Below are 14282 nucleotides of genomic sequence, written 5' to 3' on the forward strand. Positions count from 1 at the left end.
CAGCCCGGCTTGTGGCTGAGTGGAGCTCCTCCTGTGGGAGAACACTGACCACCAGGGGGCAGCTCCTGCGTTGAGCATCTGCCCCTGGTGGTCAATGCATATCATAGCGATCAGTTGTTCTGCCATTAGGGTCAATTTGCATATTCCCTTTTATTATATAGGATTAGCCATTTCTATTCAGCCTGAAGACTTTCTATAGTATGTTTTACAGTACAGATGGGCTAGCAATAAATTCTTCAGTTTGATTTTCTTTTTTTATTGATTTTTAGAGAGATGTAGTGGGGGGGGAGAGAATGAGAGAGAGGAAAAGAGAAAGAAAAAAACATTGATCAATTGCCTCCTACACACTCCCCAACAGGGGATCAAATCTGCACCCTGAGTATGCACCCTGATCTGGAATCAAACCCGCCCCCTTTTGGTGTACAGGACAGTGCTCCAACCAACTGAGCCACAGTGATCAGGGCCAGTTGGTTTTTTGTGGTTTTTTTTTTTGTTTTTTTTTAAATAATGTATTTATATTACCTTCATTTCCTTGGATATAAAATTATGGGATGTCATATTTTTCCATTTTGAATATGTTGTTTCAGTGTCTTCTAGCCTTCATTGTTTATGATTAGAAATCTGCTATTAAATATATTGTTGATCCCTATATATATGATGTGTTGTTGTTCTCTTGATTTTAATATTTTTCTCTTTATTTTTGGCTCTCAGAATATTTACTGTGATGTGTTTTTCTCGTGTTTATTCTTTTTGGAGTTTGTGATACTTCTTGGGTGTGCCTGTTATATCACCAAATGTGGGAAGTTTTTGACCATTATTTCTTCAAATATTTTTTCTGCCTCTCTATCATTTTCCCCTCAGGGGTCCAATTTTCACATATTAAGAGACATTTGATATTATACCACAGATCTCTGAAGTTCTGTTCATTTTTCATCAATCTTTTTCTTTCTGTTGTGCAGATGGGACAATTTTTATTGGTCTACCTTCAAATTCACTGATTCTGATATAGAACACATCTAGTGACATTTTTATTTCAATTATTGAACTTCCAACTCAGTTTTTATTTGGTTCTTTTTAATGGTTTCTCCTTTTCTATTTAGATTCCCTATATTTCCTTTAATTATTTTAATATGTTTATAATAGCTGCTTTGAAATCTAATTGTTAAATTCAATATGCTGCTTAGAACAATTCTGTTTTTTTTTTTTTTTAAATATATTTTATTGATTTTTTACAGAGAGGAAGGGAGAGAGATAGAGAGTTAGAAACATTGATGAGAGAGAAACATCAATCAGCTGCCTCCTGCACATTTCCCACTGGGGATGTGCCCGCAACCCAGGTACATGCCCTTGACCAGAATCGAACCTGGGACCTTTCAGTCCGCAGGCTGAAACCGGTTTCGGCCAATTCTGTTTTTTCCTTACAACAATGTAACACTTTCCTATTTCTTTGCAAGTCTAGTAAGTTTTCATTGAAAACCTGACATTGTATAGAGTATGTTGTACACTCTGTTTTGTTCTGAGGGTGGTTGCTCTTTGTTTTAGTAGGCAGTTACTTTCCCTGGATGCAAGCTATGAAATCTCTCTTCACAATAGGCAGCCTTTGAAGTCTCTGCTAATGTTTGTTTGTTTTTAAGTCTGGCTCTCTAAAGTTCCTCTCCGTACTGACATTGACAGTCAACCAATAACATGGGTAGAGTTTATCTTCAGACAAGCTAAACCAGCAATGCTTTTACCACGGCTGCATAAGCTGTGTGTGGGTTGAGGATGGCCTTCCAAAGAACAGAACATTCACAATCTCCTCCAGGTTTTTAATTTTTGCTAGACGTACTGGGATCTCCTGTGTGAATGTATAGTTTATCAATTAATCAGGGATGTCTGTAGAGTTTATTATTTTAATTCTTCTATAACTGTCTTGCCTCCAGAATCTCCCCCTTAAATTTTTAGCAGCATTGTCACTCAACTCAAATAGAATCTGCAAGTTTTCGTTACTTGAGCTGGATAGGTAGCAATGCTCTCCAAACAAGAATGCCATAAAGTTGCCATTCTTACCAGATTTAGCAGCAGTTTTTCATGAAAAGACACTTCTTAAGTATTTACCCGCATCTGGTCACTTTCTAGGGCTCTGAAATGTTTGATTTTAAAAAAATGTTAATATATATTTTTTATTTCAGAGAGGTAGGAGAGGGAGATAGAGATAGAAATGTCAATGATGAGAGAGAATCATTAATCGGCTGCCTCCTGCATACCCCCTACTGGGGATCAAGCCAGCAACCCGAGCATGTGCCCTTGACTGGAATCAAACCCAGGACCCTCCAGTCTGTAGGCCAGCACTCTATCCACTAAGCCAAACCAGCTAGGGCTGATTTTAATAATTTTTAATAATAAACTTGCTACCTGTGGAGGGAAATTGGCCAACTTCCTTATGCAGCCATTACCAGAAGTGGGATCTGCCATATTATTTTGGGGCAAATCGGAGATTATCTAATTTTATTAATGTATATTTCAGAATGTATCTCTACTACTCAGGGACTCTTTAGAAATCAACATAATCACAATTCTATTATCATATCTAAAACAATTAACATTCAGTGCGGGGAGGGGGGGGATCAATGGGAAAAAAAGGGGGACATCTGTAATACTTTCAACAATAAAGATACATTAAAAAAATAAAACAATAAACACTTAGTGTTTAAATTCCCCTCAAATTATCTCATGGGTAGTTTTGAAATTGTGTTATTTGAATTGGGATCAAATAAGGTACATGTATTCTATTTGGTTGATATGTCTTTAAAGTCTCTTTTAATCTATAACTCCTCCTCCACCTCCATCCTCTCTTTTTGTCTTAAGTTCTCCCTCCTTGTCTTTATTATATTTGTTCTTTTTTTGTTGTTTGTTGAAGAAATTGTTTGTTTGTTTTTATCTTTTAGAGTTATTATCTGGCTTTTGCCATTTGGATCCCTGTGGTGTAATTTAATGTGTTCCCTGCATTTGATGTAAAATCTAGATTAGATTCAATTTTTGGGTTGAAATTCCTCATGGGTGATATTGTGTCCTTCTATTAGAAGGTACTAATGACTGCTGTCTCACTTTCTGTGATTTGAAGACCCTTTGATGATCATTGTCTAAATCTCTTAATTCATGAGGTGGCAAAATGTCAATTTCCTTCGGATTCATTTGTTAATGTCTTCAAAAACTTTTCATGATCAGCAGTTTGGTTTCCTTGAGGTACAATTTTTAAGGAAACGATAGGATAAATACTTGATTCTTTCACTTTATTTTCCAGTGTCCAAAATATTAGCTCTCTTGCATCCTTCAAAAGTGCTTGTTGTTACTTTTTAACTACTATTTTAAAAGTTTCTCTATGAGTTTCTATTTTTTTTTAATATACTTTATTGATTTTTTACAGAGAGGAAGGGAGAGAGATAGAGAGTTAGAAACATCGATGAGAGAGAAACATTGATCAGCTGCCTCCTGCACATCTCCTACTGGGGATGTGCCTGCAACCCAGGTACATGCCCTTGACCAGAATCGAACCGGGGACCTTTCAGTCCGCAGGCCGACGCTCTATCCACTGAGCCAAACCGGTTTCGGCTATGAGTTTCTATTAATGCTTAATTAGTGCATATCAAATTTGAGGTACCAATCTATGATCCATTATGCAATTCTTCCCTCCATTGTTACTTCCATTGTACTTTTTTTAAATTAATAAATCTTTATTGTTCAGATTATTATAGATGTTCCTCTTTTTTCCCCCCATAGCTCCCCTCCACCTGGTTCCCACCCCACCCCATGCCCTTACCCCCTGCCACTGTCCTCATCCATAGGTGTAAGTTTTTGTTTTTTTTAATTGCTTACAGTCTTACAAAGGGTATTACATATGCGTCCCTTTTTTCCCCCCGCCCTTGACAATCCCCTGGCCTCCCCTACCCCCCGTATAGGTGTAAGATTTTTGTCCAGTCTTTTCCCACACCCTCCTTATCTCCTTCCCCCCAAGAATTGTCAGTCCACTCCCTTTCTATGCCCCTGCTTCTATTATATTCACCAGTTTATTCTGACTTAATTTTTAGGTTCACTTGTTGATAGATATTTATTTGTTGTCACTTTGTTGTTGATAATTTTTATCTTTACCTTTTTCTCCTTCTTCCTCTTCCTAAAGAATATCCTTCAGCATTTCATATAATCCCCTGGTTTGGTGGTGATGAAATCCTTTAGCTTTTTCTTGTCTGTGAAGCTCTTTATCTGACCTTCAATTCTACATGATAGCTTTGCTGGGTAGAATAATCTTGGTTCTTGCTATTCATCACTTTGAATATTTCTTGCCACTCCCTTCAGGCTTGCATGGTTTCTGTTGAGAAATCAGCTGACAGTCGTATGGGTACTCCCTTTTAGGTAACTAACTGTTTTTCTCTTGCTGCTTTTAAGATTCTCTGTCTTTTGCTCTCGGCATTTTAATTATGATGTGTCTTGGTGTGGTCCTCTTTGGATTCCTCTTATTTGGGTTCTCTTCACTTCCTGGACTTGTAAGTCTATTTCTTTGAGTAGGTAGGGGAAGTTTTCTGTCATGATTTCTTCTAATAGGCTTTCAGTATCTTGCTCTCTCTCTTCTTCTGGCACCCCCATAATTCGGATGTTGGTATGCTTGAAGTTGTCCCAGAGGCTCCTCACACTATCTTCATATTTTTGGATTCTTTTTTCGTTTTGTTTTTCCAGATGGGTGTTTTTCTGCTTCTTTGTATTTCAAATCTTTGACTTGATTCTTGCAACCCTCTAGTCTGCTGCTGGATCTCTGTATAAGATTCTTTATTTCAGTCAGTGTATGTTTAATTTCTGACTGGTCCTTTTCCATTTTTTTGGTATTCTCATTAAGATCCTTGAAGGTCTCACTAAGTTCCTCAGAGGTTTGTAGAAGATTCTTGAGTAACCTTATAACTGTGGTTTTGAACTCTATGTCCTCCGTTAGTTTGCTTTCCTCCATTTCTTTCATTTGTGACATGTTTCTTTCTCTGCATTTTTGGCTGACTGCGAGGACCAGCAGTCTACAGTGGAAGAACTGCTGTTGTGCTGGAGACACCATTATGGGGTAGGACTTGCTTCAATGGGGCTTTGGTGCTCACTGAGTCTGCTTCTTGAGTGTGTCCCTTATGGATGTGTGGAGTTGAAATCTGGTAGCTGACCAGGGGTACCCTGGCTCCTGGATCTCCAAGTCAACCACTGTGTGAGTCCACCCAGCAGGAGCTACAGCGGTATCAGCAGATTTCTCCTCTTTGTTTGGGGTTTGGAAGTTTTGAAGCTCTCTGACCCAGCTGCAGTTTGTTAGGTTAGGCTGCAAAAGCTCAGGTGATTCCTTTGCGCCGCTGCGCACAGCTTGGATGGGGATGTAAATTGAGTGGGGCGGGATCTCAGAGAATCACTAGGGCAGAGCAAACAGCAATGGCTGTCGTCAGCCATCTCCGTGACTCCGCATCTGTGTTCCCGAGTCCCTCTGTGACCCTGAGTCCTGCGCCCCCACAGCAACAATGATCCCTGCACGCAGCTCTGCGAGAAAGCCACCCTCACTTTCCGACCCCCTGCAAAACAGTCCAGTTTCTCCCCGTAGGAGTCTGGGACCCCAGAGTCTCACCATAAATGAGTTCAGTGCATTTGAGAGCTTGTATCCCCTTCCGATTGAGAAAAACCACGCACCCAGGTGCAGCTGCCTCCTGCGTGCCTTTGTACCTCTGTTCTTGGTGCCTTTGCACCTCCTACCCGGTCTCAATGCACTTTTTTCTTTCCTTCTAGTTGTAGAACTTCCACTCGGCCAGCTTTCCCGTGGTTCTGGATGATAGCTGTTTTGTCTTATAGTTGTAGTTTCAATGCTGTTATGGGAGGCAGCACACACAGGTTTATACCTTATGCCGCCATCTTGGTTCTCCAATCTCTTCCATTGTACTTTAAATGTTTCTCCCTGTTCCCTCAATATCTTTCTACAAACCACCAAATCAACATATTTCAACTGCTGCTTGTTAAGATCCCACATTTAGAAGACAGTTTATAGCTTTTTCTGACTTAAAAAAATACTTATTGAATGTAATTTTATATTTTGTCAAGCTTCTGGTAGTTTATCACCAATTTAACATATAAGCTTTAATTTTTAAATGCAGCACTCAGTAATAAAAATGTGCTTTCTATATTCATATAGTTGCTCTATCTATATAATAAAGAGCTGATATGCTAATTAGACTGAACAGCAGAATGACCATCTGGACATCCTTCCGGACAACTGTCTGGATGACCTTGTGGATGAAGCCAGGGCTGCGAGGGCTGAGCCCCTTGCACGAATTTGTGTATCAGGCCTCTAGTTTCCTTATAAATTTCAATTTATAGTAGATATCAGGTTTGAGCTACTATTTTATGCTTAAGTATTGGGTATTGATTTTGAAAAATATTTTTTGAATACTAAAATATATTCTTAAGCAGGGGTCCTCAAACTACGGCCCGCGGGCCACATGCAAATACAAATATTGTATTTGTTCCCGTTTTGTTTTTTTACTTCAAAATAAGATATGTGCAGTGTGCATAGGAATTCGTTCATAGTTTTTTTTAAAACTATAGTCCGGCCCTCCAACGGTCTGAGGGACAGTGAACTGGCCCCCAGTTTAAAAAGTTTGAGGACCCCTGTTCTTAAGTATACAAAAATCACTCAATTTTTTTTTGCCAACTCAGCATTTTTAAAAAATGCCACAGAGAAAACAAAATGAAAAAATTGTCAGCCAAAACTACAAAGAAATCGTTAAAAGTCATTATAATCACATCCTATATAATAAAAGCCTAATATGCTAAATGTCCGACCGCTTGTTCAACCATTCGACTAATTGCTATGATGCGCACTGACTGCCAGGAGGCAGATGCTCCCTGGTACGTTACCTTGCTGCTGGGGTCCAGCTGATCAGGACTGGGCGAAACGGGCCGGACACACCCTGGAACCCTCCCATAGTCCCTCTCTGGCCCCAATTGTGTATCGGTGTGGTTCCTCAGCCTGGCCTGCGCCCTATCACAATCCAGGACCTCTCAGGGGATGTTGGAGAGCCGGTTTTGGCCAGATTCCCACAGGCCAGGCCGAGGGAATCCACTGGTGCACGAATCTGTGCACTGGTCCTATAGTATAATATAAAGGAGCATTTTTATGAAGTTACAAGAAAAAAATTTATGAAATGTTGGTAAATTGGCTTTTGGTAGAGAACTTAGCGTACTTACTCCACACAGCAACTGATCGACCTACATTGATAAATGTCACTTGTTCTAACTTCAGATTATTGGGAAACAGAGCATGTAGTTGGTTTAACTTAGCTCAGATAGTCACTGACAATTTAATCTTATATTCCTGTGGCACATGGTATACTGGGATGACTTAGGAGAGTGGGTTTGAGTTAGTTCCTTCAAAATAGTGGATGGGTAGGGACAGTGATTGGTATGCCTTCTACACCTGCCAGAGTACACTTTATTAATTGATAGAAACATTATCTAAATTTCATGCCTTTAACTATTTTGCTGTATTGTTTGAAGATGTATCATCACAAAAGGCTATTAAGGTAAGTTTCATTGAGTCATGACTTTTGAGGATGATGATATTGTGAGATACATTGGAAAGTTTCTGAAATAAATTATAGTATGCAGTTGTTAAGTCATAACTTGTCAAATATCAACGAGTTTAGAAAAGTCTATCTACAACTTCTAATGCTATGTTTAGAAAGTTGGTCTTACTTACCAATATAGAATTGTACTTTCTTTCCTCAATAGGCCAAAAATAAGTTTAATGCAAAACAAGCAAAAGAAGACGATCTGGAGTATTGCAGACTTACTGAAGAACTTATGGCTGGAAAGGAGAAACAATTTCAAGATTATGCCAGGGAAGTAATTAAATTTGAGTCTGAATCAACAAATAAACATATTTATCCTCTTGTAAAATCTGTACAGAGAGGACCTGGAGGTGGCCATGGACCAGTTCTTACAAACAGAAGTGGATTAAGACCTAGCTATCAGACAAATGATTTCACTGGAGTCCAGCTCCCTTCTTATAATTTGCAGGGATCAAAATATAATAATTTTCAAAAGTCTAAGGGAAGGCTAGGTTTTACATTGTAGGAAAAAGTTTGTTTGAGAGACTAAATTGTAGCCAATACTATAAGCTCCAAATGTAAGTGAATTACTTGCTTATAATTTAATAAAGCTGTTCTTCATCTAAGTACAATTATGTTGGATCTTCACCATCGAAGGTTAATTCATTTTTGATAAAAAATATATACACATAATAAAATGTATTTTAGTCACTTAAAAATGTGTTCAGTGGCATTTATATTCATAATATTGTATAACCATTACAATTATCAAGTTCCAGAACCTTTTCATTGCTCAAATGGAAACCCTGTACCTATTAAGCAGTCACTCCTCATCTCCCCCTCTCCATAGCCCCTGGCAACCACTAATCTGCTTTGTGGTTTTGCCTATTTGGATATTTCATATAAATGGAATCATACTGTGGCCTTGTCTCAGATTTATTTCATTTAGCATATTTTCAAGGTCTAATGTTCTACATCATCAGCACTTCATTCCTTTTTATAGCTGCATGGAAGTACTACTTTTCTCTTCACAAAATTGTGTACCATTCAGTACTTAAATGTTAGTTTCAAATAACACTAACAATATGATTACCAAATGCAATTTATGGCTTGTGTTTATTTTATAGTGTATCTCACTAGAAAGGCAGTTGAAATAATTCCTCTTCATGTAGTTAGGCAGCCAACTTGATACAAGTTCAGTGTTTTTTTATGAACTGCATTCCCCTGCTCCTTTTTTTTTTTTTTTGACTGTGGTATAAAATGCAGAATACAAACTTTACCATCTTAAACATTTTTAAGAGTACAGTTCTGTAGTATACTAGTATATTCACATATTGTGTAACCAATCTCCGGATCTTCTCATCTTGCAAAACTGAAACTATATACCCATTAAAGAACTCTCCATTTCCCCTCCCCTTAGCTCCTGGGACCTACCATTCTCCTTTATGTTTCTATGAATTTGACCACTCTAGATGCTTCATTAAGTAGACTTTATTTCCATTAGCATAATGTTCTCAAGGTCATCTAATGTTGAAGCATGTGCCAGAATTCCTTTCCTAAAACAATATGAAATTATATATACACTAGAGGACCAGTGCACAAATTTGTGCATGGGTGGGGGCTGATTGGGCTAGGTTGGCCAGGGAGAGAGGACATGGGAGGTTGGCTGGCTGCCCCTGCCCCCAATCGGGGTGGGGGTCAGGTCAAGGGTGGGGCCAGCCAGGGGGAGGGGCCACAGTCAGCAGGCTGAACCTGCCCCCAATCAGGGTGGGAGTGACCTGATAGGGCCAGCTGAGGGGAGGGGCTGCAAGCAGTTGGCTGGCTGGGCCCACCCTCTGGTTGAACTCCAGGTCGAGGGGACAATTTGCATATTAGCCTTTTATTATATAGGCTATCCCAAACTTACTTTATCCATTCCTTCATTAGTGGACACTTTGGTTATTTTCATCTCTTGGCTGTGGTGAATAATGCTGCTATAAACACTGGTGTGAAAATCTCTGAGATAATCTTTAAATTATTTTGGATATATGCTCAAAAGTTAAATTGCTTTATGACAATTGTTAAAAATTTTCTAAAGAACCATCATACTGTTTAGACCACGAGCTGCACTTTACATTCCCACAACATTGCACCAGGGAACACATCTTCACTAACATCCTATCTAATAAAAGACAAAAAGGGTAATTAACCCTACCTCCATTACGCTTCCCATTGGCTAATTAGGGCGCTATGCAAATTAACTGCCAACAAAGATAGTGGTTAATTTGCATATGTAGGCACAATGATGGGAAGCGAAAGGGGAAGGATGGAAGAACAGTGATAGGAAACCCAGGCAGCAGGCAAGAGCCAAGGGGGTGCCACCTGGCCTGCATCCCAGTGGTCGCCATGGCAATCGGAAGGAGAGAGAGCTGGGACGCAGGGCCCAGGAGTGCCGCCTGGCCTGCGTCCCAGTGATTACCATGGCGATCGGAAGGAGAGAGAGCCGGGGCGCAGGCCGGGCGGCACCCAGTGGTTGCCATGGCAATTGGAGGGAGGGAGAGCCACATCGGGATCAGAGAGCCGGGGCGCAGGCGAGGTGGCACCCCGGCACCCAGCACCTGACATGCAAAGGTCAGGGATGAAATAACTATTCCCAACCACATCTGCAAATATCCTGGGGAAGGCGTCACTGAAGAGTTCACAATAACTCTCTTACTTGGCAAGGAAGAACGCAGTTGGCAATGGAAACAATCCCTTACATCAAAGTTAAGGTCCCTCTGGGTAAAAAAGAATATTTCCAACGTAAAGGAGGGAGCAGGCAAAAATAATAGGTTCTCATGACTTCCACTGAAGTTTGAGCATATGACAGAGTCAAAACAAACATACAAATTAAAACAGACAGTGGACATTCAAATGACCTGAATCAGCTGTCACTGTTTGTCCCAATAGCAGCAATGTTTATGTGATAATATAGTTTAACAAACATACAAAACAAGTCACATGATAAGAGAGGTTTGGCTTCTAAAGTAAATTGAATATGTTCTTTAAAAATTCTCATGTCCTCCCTTCTGATTATAATTCTTAATTTTCCAATCAGAAAATTATCCCAGGTGATCCAGTAACATGTAGAACTCCAGTAACCTAACTTATTTTAAAAAAACAAACATCCCAACCATTTTTAAAATATTTAAATTGATATTTTAGGGTTAAAATTATAGAAGATATTTAGATCCAAATATATTTTCTGAATAGAAAATATTTCAGTTTTTGATTAAAAAAAAATAAACATAAAAAATATATGTGACACATTTTCCCAAGGAACTCTGAATTAGTACCTTTCCCTCTAACTTTCTTCAAATTAAGAGAATCTATGGAGTTCCCTATACTGCACAAGTTTTAATGAAAGAAAATAAGACTTTCTAAGAGCAGCAAATACTTGTTTTCTTATTTACAAACATATATACTCTTCTCTCTCTCTCTCTCTCTCTCTTTCTCTCTCTCTCTCTCTCTCTCAAATATATTCTTACTGATTCAGAGAGGAAGGGAGATAGAAACATCAATAATGAGAATCATTGATCAGCTCCCTCCTACATGCCCTGTACTGGGGATCAAGCCCACAACCCGGGCATGTGGCCTGACCTGGAATCAAACTGTGACTTCCTGGTTCATAGGTCGATGCTAAACCACTGAGTCACACCGGCCAGGCTCAATTCTTATTTATAAATTCATTCCAAGGACATATACAGCTTGAAAAGCTTTGGAAGTAGTTTCAAAAAAACTAGCTTTTAAGTAACAAGAAAACAGTTATAGAAGAAAGTTTAAATTAGAAGAAAAAAATTGTTTTAATTTATTCAAAAATGGGAACATCCTCCATGAAAATGTGTACCTTGACTGTGGATGGCTGGGTGGCTTTATCACACCTTAGGAATTCACCTGCTTTTTACAATGAAAAGAGAGTTTCATCTCATTTCTCCCCCAGGGTAGATATCTGTCAACAGAAGGTGGACATCAATAAAAGGAGGGGCTTGCACAATCAATCCAGAAAGTCAGCAATCTATGAATAATCCAGAACCAAGTATTTATCTCCTCTGCCACACACCCTCCCTCCCAGCCAGTGAGCAAGATAGTTACTCTCAAGTCAAGCCAAGTGCCCCCCAGTCACAGTGGCCCAATGCTGACATAAAAAGCATACAAATAATTCTCACTCTGGCATAAAAGTGACAACTTTCTTGGAAGAAAAGGAGATACTGTAAATTTCTCAGTCTTCCTGAAACATTTTTTAAAGTAATTTTTACTTCTTTAGAAAAAATGCATACATGGCAAACTATCTGTAATAAAAGGCCCATTCTATAAAATTTTACCTGGTCCTACTCATATTTGCAATCATACCACATTTACAGACAAATGTATCTATACTAATAAAAGAGTAATATGCTAACTAGACTGAGAGATCTTCCAGGAAACCTTCCAGATGTTCTTCTGGACAAAGCCATGGTGGCGGGGCCAAGGTAGAGGCACTTGGAGGCCAAGAGGGGGAGCAGTTGTGGGTGATCAGGCTGGTGGGGGGCGGGGCCATTGGGGGTAAGCAGACCAGCAGGGGGGCCAGTTGGGGCCAAGCAGGCCATCAGTGGGGGTCAATTGGAGGTGATCAGGACAGCGGGGGGCACTTTGGAGTGAGCAGGCCAGTGGGGAGGGAAGATAGGGGCAAGCAGGCCAGCGGGGGGGGGGGGGGCAGTTTGGGGTGATCAGGCTGGCAGGGGGGCATTTGGGGGCAAGCAGGCCGCCAGCGGGGGGGGGGGGGTGCAGTTGGGGGCGAGCAGGCTGGCAGGCAGAGTGGTTAGGAGCCAGCAGTCCTGGATTGCGATAGGGATGTCCGACTGCTGGTTTAGGCCCGATCCCTGTAAACTGGCAGTAGGACCTCCTTTGAGGGGTCCCAAATTAGAGAGGGTGCAGGCCAGGCTGAGGAACACACCCTCCCCTGTGCATGAATTTCGTGCACCAGGGCACCAGTCCTATATATTAAAAGAGAAACATGCAAATTAACGGTCCCTCTGCTACACTCAAGCCACGCCCACAAGTCACACCCACAAGCCAATCAAGAGCAAGTATGCAAATTAACACAACTAAGATGGTGGCGGCCACAGAGCCGGAGCGAGCAGGAGGCTTGGGTTGCCCCCGACGATGGAGGAAGCCAAGCTTCCTGCCTACCCTGGCCAGCCCTGGGCTATGCTCAAGGCTACAAAGTTTCAATTATATAAGATAAACAAACCCCCAGAAAAAATAAAAGGAGAGGCTGGCAGCTTCAGTTGCGGGGGGGGGGGGGGGGGGCGTGTAGCCAGCCTGCAAACAGCCATCAGCACTTCACCCAGACTGGCCAGGAACCCCAATGGGGACCCCCACCCTGAAGGGGGTGTGGCCAGCATAAAAACGGCCCTCAGCCCCTCACCCAGGCTGGCCACACCCCCATGGGGTGAGGGTCCCCACTGGGGGGCTTGACCAGCCTGCAAACAGCCATCAGCCCCTCACCCAGGCTGGCCAGGTACCCTAGCAGGACTCCCCTGTGATCCGGGACACCCTTCAGGGTAAACCAGCTGGCCCCCATCCATGCACCAGGCCTCTATCCTATATAATAAAAGGTTAATATGCAAATTGACCCTAACAGCAAAACGACTGGGAATCACTGGTTACAATGACACACACTGACCACCAGGGGGCAGATGCTCAATGCAGGAACTGTCCCCTGGTGGTCAGTGCACTACCACAGGGGAAGCTCTGCTCAGCCACAAGACAGGCTGATGGTTGCCAGCACAGTGGTGGTGGCGGGAGCCTCTCCTGCCTCCTCAGCAGCACTAAGGATGTCCCACTGCAGCTTAGGCCTGCTCCCCGCTGGCAAGTGGACATCCCCCGAGGGCTCCCAGAGGAATGTCTGACTGCCAGCTTAAGCCCGGTCACCCCTGGGAGCGGGCCTAAGCCAGCAGGTGGACATCCCCCGAGTGGTCCCAGACTGCGAGAAGGGCACAGGCCGGGCTGAAGGACCCCTCCGCGAGTGCACAAACTTTTGTGCACTGGGCCTCTAGTCTATAATAATAATCTATAACAATAAAAGCATAATATGTTAGACTAAATGACCTTCTGGATGAAGCTGTAGCCAGGGACATGGCGGGCGGGGGGGTGGCAAGGCAGAGGCAGCCACTGCCACAGCAGGGGCCAAGACCCTTACATGAATTTCATGCATCAGGCCTCTAGTATTTTGATAATAGCCATCCTAATGGATATGAGGTGCTATATCATTGTGGTTTTGATTTACAGTTCCAGTTTATCAGTTGTGAATTTGTCAACATTGGAGAAATGTCTATTTGAGTCCTCTTGAGCTTTTTCATCCATTGCTTTTTTTGTTGAGTTATAGTTCTTTACATACTGTGGATATTAACCCCTTATCAGGTATGATTTGCAAAGATTTTCTCCTCCATTTGCCAGACAAGTAGGTTACCTTTTCACTGTTGTCCTTTGCTTATTGTTTTTTAAAATAAGTATGTGTATTCTCATTTCACTCTTGCATAAAACAATCTTGCTTTTTTCATTATACCCTAGAGATCACAGTCCAGTATATAAAGACCCTCATTTCCCCCCATATGGCACAGTATTGTTGCATGTTTGTACCAGTTTACTCAACCAGTGGCATACCAACAGATATATATTATCTCCAGT

The 14282-nt window shown here is 41.5% G+C and overlaps 1 protein-coding gene and 1 long non-coding RNA gene across 4 annotated transcripts in view; one reads left to right on the forward strand and one right to left on the reverse strand.

Moving 5' to 3' along the window:
- CCDC173 (coiled-coil domain containing 173) overlaps positions 1 to 8300 on the forward strand; it is a 33998-nt gene extending 25698 nt beyond the window's left edge. Inside the window, exon 9 of the mRNA XM_036319931.1 lies at positions 7777 to 8300. Coding sequence (XP_036175824.1) covers positions 7777 to 8121 — 345 coding nt within the window. The 3' untranslated portion in view covers positions 8122 to 8300. The remainder of the gene's footprint in view (positions 1 to 7776) is intronic.
- Positions 1331 to 11507, reverse strand: LOC118661670. Of its 3 annotated transcripts, XR_004969429.1 has the most exons (5): positions 11461 to 11505; positions 9502 to 9592; positions 9030 to 9151; positions 7745 to 7852; positions 1331 to 2122 (listed from the first exon to the last, which is right to left on the reverse strand). It is a non-coding gene; the product is annotated as an uncharacterized LOC118661670 (long non-coding RNA). The 3 variants fall into 3 exon arrangements; XR_004969428.1 differs by lacking the exon at positions 9502 to 9592 and having other exon boundaries at positions 11461 to 11507; XR_004969430.1 differs by lacking the exons at positions 9502 to 9592; positions 11461 to 11505 and adding an exon at positions 10291 to 10328.
- Positions 11508 to 14282: the final 2775 nt, after the last annotated feature.

This window comes from Myotis myotis, unplaced genomic scaffold (genome assembly GCF_014108235.1).
Source record: "Myotis myotis isolate mMyoMyo1 unplaced genomic scaffold, mMyoMyo1.p scaffold_m19_p_8, whole genome shotgun sequence".
NCBI lineage: Eukaryota > Metazoa > Chordata > Mammalia > Chiroptera > Vespertilionidae > Myotis > Myotis myotis.